This window comes from Cucurbita pepo, chromosome LG07 (assembly GCF_002806865.2).
Source record: "Cucurbita pepo subsp. pepo cultivar mu-cu-16 chromosome LG07, ASM280686v2, whole genome shotgun sequence".
Classification (NCBI taxonomy): Eukaryota; Viridiplantae; Streptophyta; class Magnoliopsida; order Cucurbitales; family Cucurbitaceae; genus Cucurbita; species Cucurbita pepo.
In genome coordinates, this window is record NC_036644.1 from 588075 (window position 1) to 610403 (window position 22329).

Here is a 22329-nt window from a genome sequence, read left to right on the forward strand (position 1 = left end):
GTTACCAATAGTAAATAATTATTGTGTTTTGTTGTTGATGTTGGTAAATAATAAATATTTTTCGTATTTATCATTAATAGTAATTTCGACGTCAATAAATGAGCTATTAAGCTAACATCGAGTTATTTTCATAAACGGTTAAAAAGGTGATATGTACAGATATGTGAATCCTCCACATACACGAATGAGCGGGTTAAAAGATTACGCTCGTCGATGAAAGCTATTAGACACGAGCGTACCATTTTTAAGAAATTTTGAAGTACATCAATAAAGTACCAGACACGGGTGTATTAATCTATCAAAATATAACATTGATCAACAACTGACCAGACACGACTATGTTATACTGTTAAACTCGAACGTACATCAACGAACCATTCAACAAAAAGTATTGCTCCGTTAAATTTTGAAGTATGTCGATAAAGTTACCACTCACGAGGTAAAAAGTAAGAAAAGAGACGGAAATCGACGAGGGATGAAATGAGAGAAATATAGTAACGACGGTTAAAACCGAAACCACACAAACTAATGGAAAAACAGTGGGAAATAAGCTGGAGACATCTACCAAATTGACGATCGTATCTAATGAGTAACGATTCATAAAGTTAGAGAGGGAAATCGACGAAGACAGCTAAATCTAAAACAGTAGGAGTAAAGGAAAAACAGTGTGGATCATCCGAGGCACATTAGCATGAAGTACTTCTCCTGTTTGAACAGGGGTTTGAAACCAAACTTTTCCTCAAGAGGATAGCTGTGTCGATTCCGGTGAGATCCAATGTAGATCCAACTTTTTATTCACTAGTGGGATCCGGGCGGTCCGGGGGGGACCACCTCGGCTCCTATTTTCTTGAGTGGAGGAGAATGAAACATTATTTATCATCCAAGGTACATTAACATGACGTACTTCTCCTGTTTGAACCGGGGTTTGAAACCAAACTTCTCCTCAAGAGGATAGATGGATCAATTCAGGTGAGATCCAATGTAAATCCAACTTTCTATTCACTCGTGGGATTCGGGCGGTCTGGGGGACCACCTCGGCTCCTCTCTTCCCGAGTGGAGGAGAACGAAACATTATTTATAATAGTGTAGAAATATGTGCCAGTGGTGGGCTTTAACAATAAACAGATAAAAGTGAATATTTTAATTAAGATTAAAAAAAAAAATAATGCGAATTAAATGATAAATAAAAATAAGGGAATATTGGAAAGTTTTCCTCTTGGGTTATGAGATATTGGTTTCCAGGACTCCCAAACACACGAAATTTCACGCTGGTGCCATATATATATATATATATGTCGAGACGCCATTTCAAGGCGCCATTCGTAAATTGTAACTTTCGACCAATCTCTCTCTCTCTCTCTCTCTCGACCGCGCCGTGGAAAGACAACCAATCGGCTTCATCCATTCACGTTTCCAGTCTCAAAAGTCGTCTCCTCAATCTCTGATTATCCTCCTTTTTCGTGCGGCGATCTTCAATCTACTTTCTGAATCCATCGGTGTTCTTTTTCCTTCCATCCACTGGGAAGAGGAGGACAGCTCCGGCGTTTGTTCATCGTTTTTTGTTCATCCTTGCAGTGGATACTTTACTTCACAAGTTCTACCATCATCTAGCTGGTGTGTTGTTCTTGATGATGATAACTTGATTCTTGATGTATATGGATGTTTGGAATAAAATCAATCAATCTATCGGCTGTTAATTGGAATCAAACGTTTTGAGTTGGGAAGAAATCCTGAATCCGTACTCACTGTGCAAATCATTAATTCTGAAACCAACGTCTAGGTAAGTGAATTTTTCTTGCTTCTGTCTCTGCTTTTTAGTTTTCTAGTTCTGCCTCGACCTTTGATGCACTGAGATTTGTTTGTTGCTCGCTTACTGCTACTTTGATCATTTTTCTTCACCAATCCAGTTGTTGTTTCTTTAGTGGATGATTGATTCTGAAATGCAAAGATCTGTTGTGTTGTAACATACTGAGCTTTGTAGGATAGATGAAAATAATGCTGAGATATCAGTGATTGTTTACCAATTCGTTCTTTCAGAATTCGAAGTGATGGAACTGGCTCAGTTAGAGGCATTGTGTGAAAGACTTTACAATTCTCAAGACTCAGTGGAGCGAGCCCATGCAGAAAACACTCTGAAGTGCTTCTCTATGAATACTGATTACATTTCCCAATGCCAGTACATTCTCGACCATGCATTGACTCCTTATGCATTGATGCTTGCGAGCTCAAGTTTGTTGAAGCAAGTCACCGATCATAGCCTTGCGCTGCAACTCCGTTTAGACATCCGTAATTTTCGAGTATCTTGGCATCAACTTATTGTTTTATCAGCATGCTAATTTTTTCCTTCTAAATGGTAGTCATTAATGTTGTTTGTAGGAGGCTATCTTATCAACTACTTGGCCACCAGAGGGCCTGATTTGCAGCCTTTTGTCAGTGCATCTTTAATTCAGCTACTATGCCGACTCACAAAGTTTGGTTGGTTTGACGATGATCGATTTCAAGACATTGTCAAAGAATCTACGAACTTCCTGAGACAGGTGATAACCTATGTCATAGGTCATACATAAAGCGCGCCAATGTGTCCACTTCCCTTCTTTTCACCAGCACAAAGAAAAAAAAAAAAAAAAAAACGCCATTAATTTATAATTTCATTGACTGTTGTAGTGGGAGGATGTCTCATCCGGTCTTCGTTTAACGAAATGTTTCTGATCAATAAGAAAAGTATCTCTGATGCAACCACGTTAAGCAACTAGGTTGAATGAATTTCCGGTTATACCATAATTGGTATCGGGGTAAAAATATGCTGCGACAATACAACGTGCAGAAAAATTGAGTAAGAGGGGTTGCGGTTCACTCGACGTTCGAGGATCCAAATAAGCAAAAAATACACGTTATAGTACCTCTAAAAACATGCCAGTTACAAGAAATGTTAGGAAATGAGAAATCACTAATAGACTTGGAAAGAAAACACCAGGAATAGACTTTAAACAAGTTGAATAAAAAATGTCTGCCCAAGGAAGAAACTTGAAAACTATTTGATTTCTCCCCAGCCATAGTTCTGATAATGTAGTTGCCTATATTCTTTTGAAATTATATTGCTTCAGTTATCATTTTTATGGCTAGTACTCCACTTAATGTCTTATGACCCTCTTTGCGTGCAGGCAACATCAGAACACTACACCATCGGTTTGAAGATATTGAACCAACTTGTATCTGAGATGAATCAGGTTGGTTTTCTTATAGCTACCCTTCTTATCTGAAAATTACTCACCTATTTGGGAAGGGAGATTTAAATGCGGATGTTTCCCTAACACGTATTTTTCTTGTAAATTGAATTTGTAATAATAACGAATATTTTGGTGATGAGAGTAGTTGTTTGTGGAGAGTTCCATTATTCCCAGTTGGATTTTTTTGGTGGTAAAATCATAAGAACGAATCTGCCACATGCCAGTGTACTATTTTAATCTCTTTTGAGGCACCTGGGTGATAAATAGGACAGTGTGGATAAGAAAGAGGAACAAATTTCTATTATGAAATCTTTCATACATTAACGTAAGAGTGGACTAAACTGCTAATGGAAATTCTTGTATTGTGGATAAATTCGTTTGTTCTGAGATTTTTGGTTTAATACGGTTATTGGCTATGGTAGGTGTGAATTTTTAGAAGAAAATCAGACTAGATTGTTTTTATCCCCATTTTTGGTTATGTGTCAGTTAAATGAATTGACTTCTTATTTGTGCTTGCCAGCTTTATATATGCATATGAAGTGCTGGTTGAATGAGTTGATTAATTGTTTATGCTTGGTTACTACCACCTCTGCACATGTATGTATGCATGTTGCGCTGGAGGATTTGTTTGGGCTGAGCTTTCCCTAAATTCTTTCATGAGTTAGTTGTATGTAGAATTGCAAAATTTGTACTTTGTGCAGAGTCACCATTGATGAGAAACCAAACTTTCATGAAGACAAACGAAAATGTACGATGAGCAATACAAGAAAAAAAGAAAGCCCACTACTACTACTAAAGATGCCTACACAAAGAATCCTAATTAATAAAATCACAAAAAACATCTCCAATCAGCATACATACATATTCCGTCCTATCAATACTATTTGTCATTCAATTTTTGTTTGAATTTTTTCTTTATAATTTTGCTACATTTTTTAGTAGATGTGAAAGTCCACGATCATTTTTATACACATTTGCTGTATGTGTATTTATTTGTACAGCGAACCTGTTTTAGTTTTCCCCCTTTTATGGTTTTGTGGTGGCTGGTTTGTTAACTTCGTATATAGGAGTACTAATCCTCAATTGTACTAGATAAAGGTTGGCTTCGGGGAGATATTTGTTTCTTCAATCAAATGGATTATATGATTGGAAAGGAATAATTTGAAGACAAGTGCAAAACTTAACTTTTTTGCCTGGAGTAATAACTTTAGCTTCTAGTTAGGTGTCTAATTCTTAATATTTCTTGATTGGAGTCATTCTATTTCTGTCAATTTATTTTTATGCTCTCAAACTTTGTTTCGGTGTCGTAATTTTTTTAGATAAAGAGCTTTTATCCCCTTTTAAACTTTATTATTTAATTTCTACTAAATAAAGTATAGTTTTTTATTAAAAAAACGCCCTTGTGTGTATGAACTAGCAATTGACCTAAAGTAAATTAGACCTGCTAATGCTTTTTGCTAGGATAGACATTTCTTTATCGATCATTTTCCTACATGGTTTTGAGTTCAGTCTAGATAATATTTGTGAGGATTAGAAACTAAACTTTTACTTGTTGATTGTAGGTGAAGACAGTTTCAGAAGATTTTAGACAGTGGTTATGTTCAAATACTTGTTGGAGGAAAGCATGTTTATTGGCTTTTTGGGGGCTTCGTGTATTTATTTTTTAAATTTAAATTTTTATATTTATAGTGGTGTACGCACAAATGGACTCTTGATATCCCCACTTGGTCTTCATAGAGGATCTAATCCTCCATATCTTTTAGGTTGTAATGATTGACGTTCAATTAATAAAAATTCTCATTTTGTATGAAATAGCAAGGTTGCATTCAAAATCAGTATACCTATTTTGCTGCTTGTGTTTATGTTGTTTTATATTGGCTGTGTGCATGAACGTGGGTTTATTTCTTTTTCTACTTTTCAGGCACCTTTAAGTTGAATTTCGTATTTTATATTATTATGTAGTTTGTAATTTTTTGACATCAGCAACTTTTTCTTATACTGACATGTTTATTTTTTAGCCTAATCAAGGATTCCCTTCAACAAATCATCGGAGAGTTGCTTGTTCCTTCAGGGACCAAGCCTTGTTCGAAATCTTCCAAATATCTTTAACATCCTTATGTCAGTTGAAGAACGATGGTAACATGCTAATTTACTAAGTTGTCAACATGACCAAACCAGTATTTTTTAATTCTTTGAACCTTTCTACCTTAAAATTTTATTTGCCTCGTTTACTGATGGATTTTATTTTGTGTGGCATACAGTAGCTGGTCGTCTGCAAGAATTAGCACTTTCTCTATCACTGAAGTGTTTATCTTTTGATTTTGTTGGGACCTCCATTGATGAAAGTTCGGAAGAGTTTGGTACTGTTCAGGTATTTCATTTGGTTACCTACCATTTTTCGTTTAATTTTATCGTTGAAGGTTGGAATAGTCTTGGCAAGCATAACATGTACAACAACTTTATGGAAAAGAAGCCCAAACCTTCATTCTTTTATGGTGTGCCCCTTATGAAAGAGATGGGAAATTTCTTGAACACGTTTCTTTCCTCTTCATTTTTTTTGAACAAGAAACAAAACTTTTCATTGAATAAATGTCAAGAGACTAAAGTTCTTGAACACGTGTTTTTCACTTATAAGTACTTTAGTTTAGATTTGATCGCAGTTGTTTCGGAGTTTTGGCCTTAGATGGTGCAAATCTAGCAATTTCTTGCTTATCTCAATTGGTTAAAACATGTGTCATTGACCAGGAAGTTAGGTTATGAATCTCCACCTCACATGCTGTTGAGCTAGAAAAAATTTCTTAGATATTTTTGCTCAGGCTTACAAGGACAATCCTTTTGTTGGCAAAGTTAAGGCCCCGTGACTTATAGCTGTAAAGGCTGCTTGTTTATTATTATTTTTTTAAGACAATTATGGCTGCTTATTGAGGTTTGATGCTTATGTACCCTTGATTTAATTTAGACAATTACTTGATAATTTGATGCTAAGAGTGGAGATGCTTATGTACCCTTGATTTAATTTGTTCTCTTGTGAAATTCTTTGGCCAAATCTATGTTATATTACTTCCTTTCTTTGATTAACGGTAACTGAAGTGCATGTTTCTAATCTCTCTTTTTCGAGGATAGGAGGAGATCTCATATCCTTCTTATTTTTCTTTTTCCTGGTTGTTAATGGAATGTTTCTTATCCAAAAAATATAAAGAGATCGGGATGATCGTGCATTATGTTTGGTGTTGCAGATTCCATCTTCTTGGAAGCCAGTTTTGGAGGATCCTTCAACTCTACAGATATTTTTTGATTGCTACGCCATTACAAAAGCGCCTCTTTCCAAAGAGGTTTGTACTGTTTCCTGATGACTATAGCTACTGGATATTGATTTTTGTTTATTGAGAAACCAGGTGAAGCTTCAGGCTTCGATTTAGCTGTTAGCTTTGATTATTATTATTATTATTATTATTTAATGAGGAACCAAACTTTCGTTAAAGACAAATGAAGGAATTCATGTAGATAATAAAAAAAGAAAAATCCCACCACAAAATGTGGCCTATACGAAGGAACTTAACTAAAAATTACAAAAAAGCTCCGGTCGTTGAGCGTAAGATGCAATAGATAAGCTACACATTTAAACATTCTCTTATATCTTTCAAGCCAAATGTTCCATAAGATAAAAAGCTGCAAATTAAAGGCTCCCCCTTGTCTTGAAACAGTAGGTAGAACAATACCTTAAGAAATTTGGTTTAGCATCCAAGTTTGCCCTTTTCTGGTAGAGATGAACAGCACAGTGACAAGGTTTCTTAAATCCATTTTTTGAACATACTAGTTATTCATCGATATTCTTTTTAATTCCGGATTCATTTGCTAATTTATTTTTTCGTTTAACAATACTTTCTTATGGGTTTCCAAAATTTTCTTCTAGGCACTGGAATGCTTGGTGCGACTGGCTTCTGTTAGACGCTCTTTGTTTACAAATGATGCTGCCCGTTCAAAATTTTTGGTCCATCTTATGACAGGAACTAAAGATATCCTACAAACTGGGCAAGGTGTGTTTATTATTGCATTCGTACTTTTGATATATGTATATGTCTGCGGTTGGCTTTTAAACATTTTAATATTTAATTATTATTTTTTGGAGGGGGCAGATGGGTGGGGAGAACTAAAAGTCCTTGTCGAATCAAAGAACTTTTGTTTTTAATTTCTTATCTAGGATGGTCAACTTTATTTTTGTTTGTATTTATTTTCATTTTTGTGAGATGTCTTGTGTCACAGTCATGTTTGTCCATGACGTGTTGTCCATGGCCGCATGCCCCATTCCAAAACATTTTGACCTTTTATGTCTCTCATTTTAGCACATTAATTACTTTTTTTGTATTTTTGTTGGCGTATGACTTTTTGCCATGTCTGATTTTTACACATGCTAGAGACAATTTGTCTCATGTACTGTCAGTCAAATCTTCCTATTCGAGCTATATCTATCAATGTTGTTGTTTTTGTCCCTTATTACTTGCTAGCACATAATATTTATTTTCTCAAAATGCTTTCCGAAACTTTCTCTAACTTTATTTTTTAAGAACGGGGTAGAGGATATGAGATAGTTTATTTGTACCATTGGTGATCCGAGTTTGAGTTGGTTGAATTATTCAAGGGTGAGAGTAAGTGCCACACAATCACTTTGAGCCTCGAAGAAGTGCGATTGCAAGTAACTCTGATATCCACGAGTTACTTGGAGCTTGCATTTAGCTTTTGTTGTGTCCTTGTAGCATGGTTATGTTAATTGATCAGTATAGCTGAGTGGTGTTACTTGTGGCGTTTACATTAAAAAAAGGTGAAATCTGAAACTTGTGGAGCTATAAGATTATAGAATTCCTTGTCTAATAGTTGATTATTATACTTCATAGCTTGCCAGCTTTGAACTAGCTCAAGTATCATGATAAGTTTGGCTTTGTTAGTTTCATCCTAATGATTGAATTTTGGAAAGTTGTTTTTTCTTTTGAAACCCAGATTTTTATTTTTTGTCAATTGTTTTAGTTTATATTTCGTTCATTTTTTTTTCTACTTATCTACTTTTTATTGGTGATCAGGTTTGGCTGATCATGATAATTACCATGAGTATTGCCGTCTTCTTGGACGTTTTAGAGTGAATTATCAGGTATTTTTGTTCTTCTGCTCTGTAGCTACTTTCACCTGAACTGTGTGCCTGTGTGCGGATAGAGTTGACTTTGTGTGGCTTATGCTACAACATTTTGCATCTTTTGTGTCTATATTTTACTCGGTGCATTTATTTTTGCAAAAAACTTCCTCTTTGTCTTTGATCATATAGGGGTGGACAGTCTTATGGCAGGCCCCCTGAATCTTTTGAAATCTCTATGCATTGAATAACAATTAGTATGATCTACATCCTTGGGCCCTCCATATCTCAGTTCTGCATCTGCTCGTGTATGGAAGTATTAGTTCATCATAATATGCGTTTGGGTCCAATGCTCCTTTTCGCCATGCATAAACTAAACCGACAATTAGGATAAGCACGAAAATTAAAGCTTCTATAAAGACGGATACCCCTAATACATCAAAACTCATTGCCCATGGATAAAGAAAAACCGTTTCAACATCAAAAACAACAAAAACTAGAGCAAATATATAATAACGGATTCGAAATTGTACCCAAGCATCGCCCATTGGTTCTATTCCCGATTCATAACTCGAAAGTTTCTCTGGCTCTTTGCTAAGAGGGGCTAAAACTCCAGAAATAAGAAATGCCAAAATCGGAATAACACTTGATATTATTAGAAATACCCAGAAAATATCATATTCGTAAAGCAGAAACATAAACGTACTCCTATCAATGTGGAAAATATACCGGATTAGTCGATTCGAATTGAAATGAATTGTTGTTTTAAGTAATCCTCAAAAAAACAATTCATTTTTTTTTACCGAATCACCTCCTTTCGTTTGTTTGCTTCGGTANCAACAAGCTTTGAGAGAAAACCAAGCCCCATATTCATTTTTCGCTTGTCTTTGTGGCTTCGTTGGACCTTAGGCGAGATTTTTCTTCGCCAATCGAACATAACTTGTGCGGAATCCAAACTCGTTCGGCCACACATGCCGCTTGCGCGTGCATGTTCAATCTTCTGCGACCCAACCGACTTCCCTCTACACTAGGTCAAGTCATTCGACTTGACCTTTCCTCTACTCGGGGTCAAGGTCTCTCATGTGTAACGTAGCATCTTATCATGTCATCTTAGTTCCCAATTAACACGCCCATCAGGTCTTTTGATGCCATCCCAATTCCTGGGATGTCATTAACCAACATAACTCATTCGGTCATGGTCATCGAGAATGGATCCATGTGTCGTCCATATCATCGGGACATTTCAAACATCCATCCATTTGGGTTCTATCAAGGCATTAGACCCTCCCGTGTCTATGCTAGTTCATTTACGGAATCCGTTCCAAATAGCGGGTGTATCCAACCTCTGACACATGGGCGAGGATGCAATGTCGGCACACCCGTGCCGTCAAACACTATCCTTGAAAAACCCATTTCAAAGGATGGGTGCCACTTGAGGGTCGCTGCTTTGCGTGTCTCGACGTGAGGGTCACAACCTACTTTCTTCATAGTATATGATTGTGACATTCTCCCCCACTTAAACTGTGGCTTCCACACTAATATACTTGATAGCAATAAAATGGAAGAAGGGAGGAGAGGCACAAATTGTGAATAGTGGAGATGAATCGATCTGAGAGAGTAAACCAATTGGGGAAGTAGAGGAGAGGTTTCAAACACAAAGGAATGTGGTAAAGGGTCAAAGGAATTAGAGAACCCATATTAAGGTGTTGGATTGAGTTCATAAGAGAGGTGGGTAGGAGGAAACCATAACCTTTTATAAGGGGTGTTAAAAAACAACCAAAATATTTAGCCAACCCCCATGTCCACTAGCCTATCTCTAATCCCACTGCTAGCCAGACCAGCACACTACCTTCATAGTGCAGCCTCTATATTTAAAAAACACTTGCCCAAGCTAATTTTTCCCCTCAGCCATCCTCCCTCAGTCTTTGATGGCTCAAAGTTTTGAGGTTTTTGAACAGGATATATGGTTCTTACCTACCAAATTTCTCTGTAATCAATCATGTCTGTTCTTTTGCTTACTCTTTGACATAAAAATTGAAATTTCTCCTTCAGGATTTAATGATATATTTATCTGTTTTTTTATTTGTCGGATAGATATTACGATGATTAATATAGATATTTTAAATTAATAAAATGTAAGCTTACGTATGACTGCAGGAGCTACTCACATCTATACAATTGTTTTGCAGCTGTCTGAACTTGTGAACGTTGAGGGCTATAGTGATTGGATACGTTTAGTGGCAGAGTTTACTTTGAAGTCCTTGCATTCTTGGCAGGTTTATTGAAATAGTTGAATCTATATTGAAATATTCCACAAATAATCGATATCAACCACAAATCATATCTATGTGCATCACTAATGAAAATAATGGAATGTTGCCAGTGGGCTAGCAGCAGCGTTTACTATCTCCTAGGGCTGTGGTCCAGATTGGTGTCATCTGTTCCATATTTGAAAGGCGACACTCCAAGTTTATTGGATGAGTTTGTGCCTAAAATTACTGAAGGTTTCATCACATCAAGGTTGAACTCTGTGCAGGTGAGTGACCTATCTTTCTTTGTTGAGACTCGGTGGTTTCTCCTTGCAAGTAAGAAGAAGCTTTCTCCATGTGACTCTATAATGTGCAGGCTGGATTACAGGATGATCTTTCTGAGAATCCATTAGACAACGTTGAAGTCTTACAGGATCAACTGGATTGCTTTCCATACCTTTGCAGATTTCAGGTCCAAATCATCTTGTGTGGGGTTTCATTCTTTTATTTTTTAATTGAAAATTAGTTTTGGTCTTGCGCCTTTAAATATGTAAATTTAGCTTCATCATTACATGTTTTGATTGGTGCCTTTTGCCTTTTGACCCTTGCATTTTCAAATGAGTTGCAGTATGAAACCAGTAGTTTGTGCATCATAAATATCATGGAGCCCATATTGCGAACATACACGGTATTGTTATTGATAAGCATGTTGAAATCTTATTTTGCTTGGTGGTATTGTCGGTCACTTAATATATCTTTTTGTTTGACTGAAATAGGAAAGAGCTCGGCTGCAAGGTAGTGATAACAATGAACTTTCAGTTGTTGAGGCCAAACTTGCATGGATTGTTCATATTATAGCTGCTATCGTCAAAATAAAACAATGCACTGGTTGTAGGTCAGATAACTCTTCCGCTTCACAGGAAGGTGGAATTTTCATTTCACGATAATTGTTGACTTTTCCTAATTTTAGCTTTTACTGTCATCAGTGTGGAATCGCAGGAAGTTCTTGATGCTGAACTGTCAGCTCGTGTGTTGCAATTGATAAATGTTACTGACAATGGTCTACATAGCCAGGTATGTCTGAAATATCAGCCTCATGTTTCTATAATTCTCACCAATGGTATCTGCAGGTGGAAAAACTGTTCATTGTTTGAGCTAAATAGTATCTACATCTTAACCAAAAAGCATTACCCTTTACCATATTGATAGGAACCAGGTCTTGAGATTGAATCATAAGGAAATAGGGCCTGAAACTTTAATACGATATCATTTAGAGATAAACGGGTCTCCCTTTGAGTGTGTTCTATTACTATTATCTTTTTTTGTAACTACCTTTAATTTTTTTTTAATGTAATTTTGTCTTCTTTGATGTTTTCTTCTGTCGACTCCTTTGGTTGACCCTGTTTCTTAAAGCCATTTTTTTGCACTTTCATTTGCGACAGTTAAAGTTGGTTCTTTTAACCCAATACTGCTGCTGTTGCTACTACTACTACTACTAATAATAATGACTCATTGCCTCCATCTTACTATCCTTTCATTACTCTACTCTCATAAAACACCATATCCTCGAGGTGTGGGTCAAGCACTGTTTAAGGAGGGGGAGAAGCTATAAGTTATAATCGATCGTTTCTAACAAATTCTTTATCTAATGACAATCCTTACATTACTCTACTCTCAAAACACACCATATCCTCGAGGTGTGCGTCAAGACCCCACTAATACTTAACTGCACCTATCTTGCTGACCATAGAAGGTTCATCTACAATCACTCCTCAAATATCTCCGATCAGAATAAAATTCAGAATCCAAGTATTCAGGTTTGCGAATTGAGCATCGGTCACTAGACCTTTTTCTAATTATGATATTGGTTTGATTTTATTGGATTGGAGTCCCTATATGTATTTTATGGAACGTTCTTTTGTAGGGCTTATTTTTTGTATGCCCTTGTATTTTCTTTCATTTTTATCAATTAAAGCACAGTTTCTAGAAAAAAAAAAAAAAACAAAAAAAAAAAAACCATTTATCGTTGGTTCTCTTCATTAGTGGTCACAAATGTTGTAAACTTCATGCCCATAAGTTCATCCATCGACCCCGGCTCATATTATTGGTAACCATGTTTCTATTTCCTCCTGTCTCCAAATTGAGCCTTCTTTCCCCACTTACTGACAGCCCAGCTATCCAAGACAATTCTTCAAGACGCAAGCAGATAGTATGCAATTCTTCAACCCATTTATTTGGGTCATACTCACCAGGCTCATACGCAGAACCCTCCAAGAGATTTGAAAATTGGTGCCTGCTAGAAGCGTCATGCAACAAAAATCCCAGCCCCAAAGTCTATGTTGTTCAGCACCCAGCATAAAATAATTCCTTAGTATGCATGACACATGGACCCCTCCCCACTCCTTCCGTTTTTTATGCCTCTATGCCTTAGGCTGCTCCCCTCCCTTGGATCTCCTAGTTGGACTCTTCAAATTATGAGTTGTGTTGTGAGGACCCCAACCTCATTTGGAATATGTGAATTGAGCTTGAGAGTTGCACGGAATTTTGATGATTCCAAGGGCTTAGTGCAGCGACAACTTGCCTTTATTTGACTACCATGAGGTTGCAAGATACATCTGCGGATTGAGAAATGAAATTCAACTTAACCCCTTTCTTCTTGGTGGATTAGCACAAGCTGCGACCCTGGTTTAAAGGGTGGAATGCAGATGTAGAGGACAGAATAAATATCAAATTACTGTTGACGAATGTCATCCAGTGGTAAGGAAATGCAGAAATCAATCTTGAAGGAAGCCTTACAAAAAGAAAATGAACCCTAGCTAATGAAAATGTAAGCCTATATAAAAGGTTCAATAAATAATGATTGTTTTAGATGTTGGAGTAATGGGTACGAAGTGCTCACTAAAGCAAAAAATAGCATTTAAGGAAAATGATCGGAAGATGAGAAATAAGTATTTGAAGAGGCTAATTAGTGCCCTCAAAGGCAAATGATGGCATTTGAGTTGTTCCTTCGTGGGAAAAATTTCTAGCGGATGGACATTACTGCATCATAACCAAAGTATCTGAATCTCCTGGGAAACTACCAGTCAAACCAAAGGTATTAACCATGGCTGTCGTTTTTTTTTTTTTTTTGGGTGATTGGACACGCTATAAATTTCATAATTAAAAGCACTGAAACAGTCTTAAGGCCATAGAGAAGGCATCCCCAGATCATGAGGGTGGAGTTAAACAAACGGACTTTAATCTAGGTTGATGACAAAAGAAGAGTAATTACAGGGAGGTTTCTGTAAGGCACTCGATCAATCTTGTCATAAGTACTTTATAGGTCTCCAACCTTTATTTTCCTTTTTCTCCAGTTATCTGCATTCTTTTCTGCAGATAAAAAGGCATCCGAGAGTTGTCTTTCACTCTAAAAATTAGCTGGTTAATAAAATAACGTTTGTGGTAGGATAAAAAATTTGGATTCAATGAGGATTTTAGCAATAAATACGTTCATTCTACCTATTGAATCTATGCATACCTCATTTTTTTCTATTGAAGATTGTTTCTCATAAAATAACGATATTGCATGTAGAAAAATTATCATTTGTGCAAGCTTCATATCCTCAAGTCCATTTACCTTCGCTTCTGCAGAGATACAGTGAAGCAAGCAAGCAAAGACTTGATCGAGCTATTCTTACCTTCTTCCAGAATTTTCGGAAGTCTTACGTGGGTGACCAGGCAATGCATTCTTCCAAGGTAATTAATAAATATACCATTCTGTTCTATATGAAGGGTAATATGTCGCATCTATTTATTCCTTTTTTCAATTGCAGCAGTTATATGCGCGGTTTTCTGAACTCCTTGGACTTCATGATCATCTTCAACTGTTGAATGTGATTGTCACGAAGATTGCTACAAATCTCAAGTGTTACACTGAGGTGAAAGATCTATTCATTCTTTGTATTTATTATAATATTGCTATGTGTTATGGATTTAAATCAGTTTTTTATGTATATTCCCAGAGTGAAGAGGTCATTGATCACACCTTAAGTTTGTTTTTGGAGCTGGCATCTGGGTAAAATACTTGATAAAAACGTTATAGCTCATGAAATTGAAATCATACGTTATAGATTTCTGATCTTCCCTACTTTTCAGATACATGACGGGGAAGCTGCTTTTGAAATTGGATACTGTTAAATTCATTGTTGCAAATCATACGGTACTACTTGCCGAAGACATGTTTTTAGTTCCTTATTTATCTGAGCTCAAATTATGTTATATCCTTTACTCATCTCATTTAAAGGTTTTTCTTCAACCTGAAATTGTAGAGGGAGCAGTTTCCTTTCTTGGAAGAATACAGATGTTCTCGCAGTAGGACGACTTTCTATTACACCATCGGCTGGCTAATTTTTGTGGAGGAAAGCCCTGTTAAATTTAAATCCTCAATGGAACCACTGTCGCAGGTTAATTTCTCTCATCCTTGTCAAATATATAAATGTGCCGATGTGCATGCTTGCTTACATCCCATGCCATGCCATGCCTGCAAATATGCGTATCTAGCTCTTTCAATTAACTCGCATGCTAATTTTTAGCAAAATTCTCATTTCTCTTCATACCAAATTATTTGACTGGGTTAAACTCTTATTTTAGCATGTTTCTTTAATATTCGTTGTAGTTCTACATAAAATCTTGCCAATGAAAGAAGACTAACTAATTAATTATTTCATTGTCTAGATTATCAATTTACTTTTTTTTAACCTTTGTACATCATATTGTCATCAGTCCTACGAAAGTTGGATGGCCTCTGTATCAGGAGCAAGTAACTTCGCAAAATGCTCTTAAATTTTGAGACTTCTTGTCTTTTATTTGGTCAAATCTCTTTTTTCCCAGACTTCAGAAAAGAGAAGTGGTTTGCTTATCCATAAAAAATTATAATAATAATTCATCCTCATGTCTGAGGACTGAGATCAAATATAGGTACCGATAGAGTGAAAAGAGTTTATTGTAATTAAAAAAATGTGTGAAGAATTAATTGAAATTAAAAAAAAAAAAACCTAATTAAGTTCTTTGTGAAAAATGAGCTGATACATATGTTGATCATAACTAATAAAAAGAGGGAATATACTATTGACTCATATATGCCCATGTTTTAGCTTTGCTCAATTGAGATTTCATGACATGTTAGGCTTTTATCAAATTGGAATCAACTTCTGACTCCTTGTTTCGCACCGATGCTGTAAAATATGCCCTTATTGGGTTAATGAGAGATCTCCGAGGGATTGCTATGGCCACAAACAGGTAACATTTTTTAATATTTATAATTATCTCAATCTTGTGACTTATTTATACGTTTTCCTTCCTCTTACAGTCGCAGAACATATGGACTTCTATTTGATTGGCTATACCCTGCACATATGCTTCTCTTCTTGAAAGGCATTTCTCAGTGGACGGACACACCAGAGGTACTTGGTATATAGTTTTTTTTTTTTTTTTTCTTTTTAACTAGAAACAAAACTTTTATAAAAATGAACAAGGTGGAGCCCATTTGTGCCTTTGTATACGAAACTGGCCAACTGTCACACTTTCACAGTAAGTCAAACAGAAATGCGAGAAACAAGCAAAGGAAGTTGCCTATGGCCTAACTGCGAAGTAACCAGATATTTAGTAAAATAACCTTCAATGACCTCTGGATGAAAATGATTTGTACTAGACCAATTTTCAGTTTTTCAATTTTCAAATGAAGATTTCCAATGGACGTACATTTCCCGTAAAATTTCATTTCCGAAAAGCTATCATCAATTTTCACCAAAGCCTTATCAACCATAAAAAGATTAGTTAATACCTTAGACTGTAAGTAACCTTCCGAAGCTTGTTTTACCTTCTGCCATGGATCACGGGAAAACATCCAAGATACCACACAAAAAGCTCTGAGATTTAAATCCATCACTTCTTTTTCTTTCCTTACCCAGAAAGAAGTATTTGACATCGCCTCAGGGGAATGCTGCTAGATACATCTGCACCTCTTACCTCCTCTGCAAAATTTCTAAGAATGTGCTTATCTTTGCTTCCAAACGACCTTGATAAATCACCAATCTCAGGCTGCTGTCCAAATGTTCCTACTGTAGAGATCACAGAAACAAATGTTATTTGAGAGTGTTTCTTGCTGCCACGTTGAACCAAAGATGACACACATACAGTTATTTGAGAGTGTTTCTTGACATTTAGGTTTGGGAACCAAACTTCTGCATCACATTTTCTAGATGTAAACAATGAATGTTGTTATTGTTCTATTTATAACCATGTATTCTCTTCTCTGTTGGATGATATGATTAAACGATATATTCAGGTAACAACCCCATTATTGAAATTCATGGCTGAGTTTGTGTTAAACAAAGCACAGCGCTTGACTTTTGATTCATCATCTCCCAATGGCATACTTCTTTTCCGAGAAGTCAGCAAATTAATTGTTGCTTATGGATCAAGAATTTTATCTCTCCCAAACCCTGCTGATATCTACGCCTTCAAATACAAAGGAATTTGGATTTCCTTGACTATTCTAACTAGAGGTAAGTATATAGCTATCCTATGACTACAATTTTGATAGGCGCTATTGGCTATTTTTGTGGGTAATATATTTTTCTCTCTTACTGGCTTTAATTCATTTACTGAAAATTTGAATTTTTATTTTGAAACATGTTAACAACATTTTTTTCAGTCAATTTTATCTTGACTTTGCGAGTGGCTGCATCCATTTCGTCATTTATTTATGTCTTGATAATCTTTGGGGCTTTATCTGCTTCCTTTATCTCTTGTACTTGTTTGGTAAGGATTCTAAGTTAGATTCATATTTCTAAGTTCACTTGTATTAGCAAGGCCAATCGTGCATATAGCACATGTTCAAAGTTTTTCTGTTAACTTTTGTTGTGTAGATTGAAAAGAGAATCAGAATCAGATGCTTTTTGTCTTAGAAATTTTAGGAACTATTGTATGCTTCAAATTTAGTAATCTTTTCTATAAATTGCTGTTATTGCAGCTCTTGCTGGAAACTATGTCAACTTTGGAGTTTTTGAAGTCTATGGTGACCGAGCACTTTCTGATGCACTTGATATTGCTTTAAAGATGACACTGTCAATTCCTTTGGCTGACATATTGGCGTTTCGAAAGGTGTGCAGACTATTTCCTTTAGCTCATGGTTTTAGTTTCAAATACAAGATTGTAAGTTGTAGCGTATCGTATATTTAGAAAAGGGTGCAACTGTAGAACAATTCCAAGTCCAAGTTATTGCTTAACTAAATAAAAATTTATGTATCGCTTTGCACTGTCTTCTTGTTAAGAATATGAATAAAAGAAACTATATACATGGTAATCTATCCGTAGAAACTTCTGAGTCTAGTTAGGATTTAAAATGACATAAGAGTAGAATATCATAATGTAATTTTCTCATTTGATATTTACAGTCCTTTTTGGCCTTTGTCTTAATTTTCAAGCATACAAATGAGGAGAAGGTTAAGAATATATGAATAAAAAGACTAAATATATCATAGTGTATTATGGAGAGAAAATGTTATAAAAGATTTCAGAATTTTGAGTCTGGTCATTTAAAAGTTTCATCTTGGTGTTTTCTTTCAAAGCCTTTCTATCCTCCCAATGGCTCTCACTCCTCCATCGCCTGCCTTCTACCCCACATCTTCAGCCATGCTTCTCCACCCACGACACCGTTCCTTTTCATCAAAACTGAAAGATGGACCTTTTCCATATCAAGTGACCCCAAAACCGAACTTCTTTAGCCTCATGAAGCTACTAATGAACGGAGCTTTTCCCTAGCCTTTGCTAGAGAAAAAATTATGTTGGCTCCATGTTTGTTTCACCAAACTTTTTGAGCTTCGATTGACCCTTAAGTTCTTCAATGAAACAAGGGTTTGGGAGACTGTTTTTTGGTTAGAAAAAATATCCAACAAGAAAGGACACTGTGTTGAAATTGCAAAGCTTGGTGCTTTTGAGGGCTTAAATAAGCTTATCCTCCCTGGGAGTGAACAGAAAAGGTTGGCGCAACTTCATCTCAATCATTACCTCCTTCACCAATACCAAGTCGGCCTCCATTATGGAGCTACCTCTTATAAGAATGCATCAAAGAGTAGGCCCCACAGAATAAGACTGCTAAAGTCCCCACTCCTTCGCCATTTGCAACCCTTATGCTATTGTCTGCTGTCATCATTCAACGTGAGCACCCTCCATCATAACTGGCATGATATCATGTGAGACCTTCAACAACACCTATCGGTATTTTCTTCTGTAAGTTCCATACAACTGGATAAGACTCCTCTCTTGTGAAGATGCAGAACAAGCTCGAGTCAATGTAAATATCAAGGGCTGGTACAAGGTTGGGAAATTTAAAGTGTGTTTTTACCCCTAAAGTGCTGAAAATATGCTTGGGGATCCTATTGTGCCTTCATGTGGAGAATGGATAAAGGTTAGGAACCTACCCTAAGACAAATGATCTCTTGAAGCCTTCAAGAAAACTGGAGATGTATGTAGAGGTTATTTGGACTCGGCTAATAAGACCTTATCTAGATGGATTTGATGGAGGTGAGAATTATGGTGAAGGAAAACCATAGTGGTTTCATACCAGCAGAAATACGCTTACTGTCATTTCATCTTTACCATTGACTGTACAATTTGACCCCCCTTCTTTATGGAGGATAATTACATTGGGTACTTGGCTGGAATCCATGGAAAAACTCCCTTAATGCAGATGAAAGAGAAGCAATGCCCCACCTTCAGATCGATTGATGTGAGTTGGGATGGTCCCTAGAAGATTGACTGCTGCATTAGGGACTTGTTGCGGGAAGGGCCAACTTTAGATATTTGCAATCATCTGGTAGGATGGGATGTAGTTTCTCGGTCAATTACTAAAAATGGACAGGGTTTGGAAATACGAGTAAAAGAGGCAGTTTTATCTTTGAGAAGGATGGCTTTTGCAAACAAGTCATAGATAGTAAATGTATCTGCAACATAGTCATGATAGGATTACCAAGGCTAGGAGAGGCCTGAAAAGTTCTGACAGGAGAGATGCTCTATGTATAGCCTCTTGAATTTAGTGTACTATTTAGGCAGAAAATTTATTGGAATTTTTTTTTAGTTATTCTCCTTGTACGACGTTTATTTTGACAGTTCTCTGTTTCTTTGCAGCTGACTAGGGCATATTTTGCTTTTCTGGAGGTTCTGTTCAGCAGTCATATTGTTTTTATTCTAAATCTCGACACAAGCACATTCATGCATATAGCTGGTTCTCTTGAATCCGGCCTTAAAGGTCTGGATACAAATATTTCATCACAGGTATGGTTGTGCATAGCCTTTCTTCTTACAATTGTTTCCCGTTTTTCCTTTATCGTTTTCTTTTATTAACCAGTTACTTATCACTTTTACAGTGAGGTCTGTGGGAGGTTTTTCCTTGGGCAATCTTGAGAATATTATTTTTATTATGTACATGTAACCAGAGGTCTTTTAATTGGTGTTCCAGTGTGCATCGGCTGTTGATAACTTGGCAGCTTTCTATTTCAAGAACATCACTATGGGAGAGGCTCCATCTTCACCTGCTGCTATTAATCTCTCTCGTCACATTGCAGATTGTCCCACTTTGTTTCCCGAAGTAAGGAACTTTCTTGTTATCATGCAGATGAATTTCCAACTTTCTAGTACTGAATGTACAAGTTTGTTCAAGTCGGGGGGGCATCTTGGTTCTGGTCTTTATAGTTTTTAATGTCCCGGAAACAAATAGCGTTATTGCAGTTAAAACATAACACAAATGAATCATAACCTAGTAGCTTTCAGTTTTTAGAATAGTAATTTATTATGTTATAACAAAAAGATCTCATCATCAAATCCACGTCAATAAACCTTTCCTTATATTGAACATATTATTATCAGCATGAGCCCATTAGGGAGAGATAATTGATTAGATAAATCTCAGGTGATATCTGGGGCATGTTTGTGAGTGATTTTAAAATGATTAGAATCACTTTTTAAACCATTTTGTAACATGCTCAAGTATGCATGTTTTAGAGTAACTTTGAACATGGACAAAATGATTTTACTCCTTTCAAATTCATTCTCAAACATGTCCTTAATTGCGCATTTGGGTGTGTTTCATCTGCAATCTTTAATATCTCTTTTGAAAAACAAGAGTGTGTTCATCATGTTTGCAGATTTTAAAGACCCTTTTTGAGATTGTTTTATTTGAGGATTGCGGCAACCAATGGGGTCTTAGCAGACCAATGTTGAGCTTGATACTCATAAGTGAACAGGTATAATGATTTGTACTCTTTCTATTTATTAAATCTTAAATTGTTACGTAGACTGGAAAGTGCGTGACCAATAGCTTTCCCTACTTGGGTGGATCTTATTTGAACAATCAAATGTCAGTGCATTCACAATGATCCATACTAGCTTATAATGATATATATAGGACTTCGTTCCCCAATCCCACCCCCACCCCACACCACTGCAACCACCAGAAAATAATTTTTTAAAATGTCAAGTACGTACAAGGCCTTTTTGATTATCTTCTCCGTTGTGCTTTTGTCACCTGAATTATCATATTTCTTTTACAAGCCTTTAAAAATTGTCTTTTGTTTGCAGATGTTTGCTGATTTGAAGACTCAGATCATGGCTTCTCAGGCAAGTTGCCTTTTCCTCTTATTCGTCAGAATTGCAATTCACTTCCCATGCCGATTGATGTTATGTTGGGAATGTGCGGATAGAAAATAAATAAATGTTAAAGAAAAAAAAGAGCGGTATTTTGAATAGTTGTCATATTTCATAGATGTGATTTTCTTTAGATTGCCTGCTCTAAGAGAACTGCTACATATTTGGGGGAGTTTGCGGGGTAAATCTGATTCCATCTCTCCTAAATGTGGGTGAGAGAAAAAAAGCAAGAACAAAAATCCTTTTAACGCTCAATTCTCGTGTCAAAGTGCAGGCAGTGGATCAACACCCGCGGCTTTCCCTCTGTTTTGAAAAACTAATGAAAGATGTCACTCGAAGCTTGGATTCAAAGAACAGGGACAAGTTCACCCAAAACCTAACCGTCTTTAGGCATGAATTTCGTGTTAAATAGTTTCCATTCCTTGCAAAGGAGATGTGATGATGAATTGTCTGCTCAAGACATTCCTTCGCTTGGGAGAAAGGGAAAAAAAATAACAGGAGAACAAAATCTGTCAGGTGATTAGCATATATGTTTCGAGTCGAATTATTAGATCGTTTTTCGTAGTACTAACGTCCATATTGCCAGAAGACCCCGAAGCGATGCGGATAACTAATAACTGCACAGGTCTCCATAGCAAGAAAGGTATGTTTTGTGTCCCCCCAAATTATAATGTGTGCTGAAGAAGGTTGGTACTTGGTAACTAGTAGTAGAAGTAGAGGAGATGAAATGGTAGTAGTAAGAAAGGGTTTGATTGAAAGTTTGGATATTGCAAAGGGTGGTTTGGAATTTTTTGCTCTTACGTAGGTTGTTGATTTTAGATCAATTCTTTTTAGACGACAACGGTTTTTTCAGGTGTCTAGGGGTTGGTGCTGATATAATGTACATTATTGTTTAATATTCTTTATACCTTGTTGATAATATAAGGAAAAGCAGATTTGATTTCTCTTCCGTCTCTCTTTTTTTTTTTTTTTTTTTTTTTTTTTTTTTTTTTTTTTTTTTTTTTTTTTTTTTTTTTTTTTTTTTTTTTTTTTTTTTTTCTTTTTTTTT

General features: G+C 36.2%; 1 protein-coding gene across 5 annotated transcripts; it reads left to right on the plus strand.

The window, feature by feature from the left end:
- Positions 1 to 1299: 1299 nt before the first annotated feature.
- On the plus strand, positions 1300 to 22228 carry LOC111798322 (exportin-7-like). Of its 5 annotated transcripts, XR_002815690.1 has the most exons (30): positions 1302 to 1780; positions 2038 to 2286; positions 2377 to 2537; positions 3162 to 3227; positions 5246 to 5363; positions 5489 to 5598; positions 6464 to 6559; positions 7141 to 7264; positions 8303 to 8370; positions 10539 to 10625; positions 10733 to 10885; positions 10975 to 11070; positions 11227 to 11286; positions 11375 to 11493; positions 11585 to 11672; positions 14229 to 14333; positions 14411 to 14515; positions 14600 to 14652; positions 14733 to 14796; positions 14906 to 15040; positions 15763 to 15875; positions 15946 to 16039; positions 16924 to 17143; positions 17611 to 17741; positions 19767 to 19913; positions 20098 to 20226; positions 20783 to 20881; positions 21216 to 21254; positions 21556 to 21797; positions 21871 to 22228. XR_002815690.1 is itself a non-coding variant. In XM_023681387.1 (29 exons), the coding sequence occupies exons 2-29, from the start codon at positions 2049 to 2051 to the stop codon at positions 21691 to 21693; spliced, it is 3153 nt and encodes a 1050-aa protein (XP_023537155.1). In that variant the 5' UTR covers positions 1301 to 1780; positions 2038 to 2048; the 3' UTR covers positions 21694 to 22228. The 5 variants fall into 5 exon arrangements, 4 of the variants coding, with proteins under 4 accessions (XP_023537156.1, XP_023537155.1, XP_023537152.1 ...); XM_023681387.1 differs by having other exon boundaries at positions 1301 to 1780; positions 5492 to 5598; positions 21556 to 22228; XM_023681384.1 differs by having other exon boundaries at positions 21556 to 22228.
- Positions 22229 to 22329: the final 101 nt, after the last annotated feature.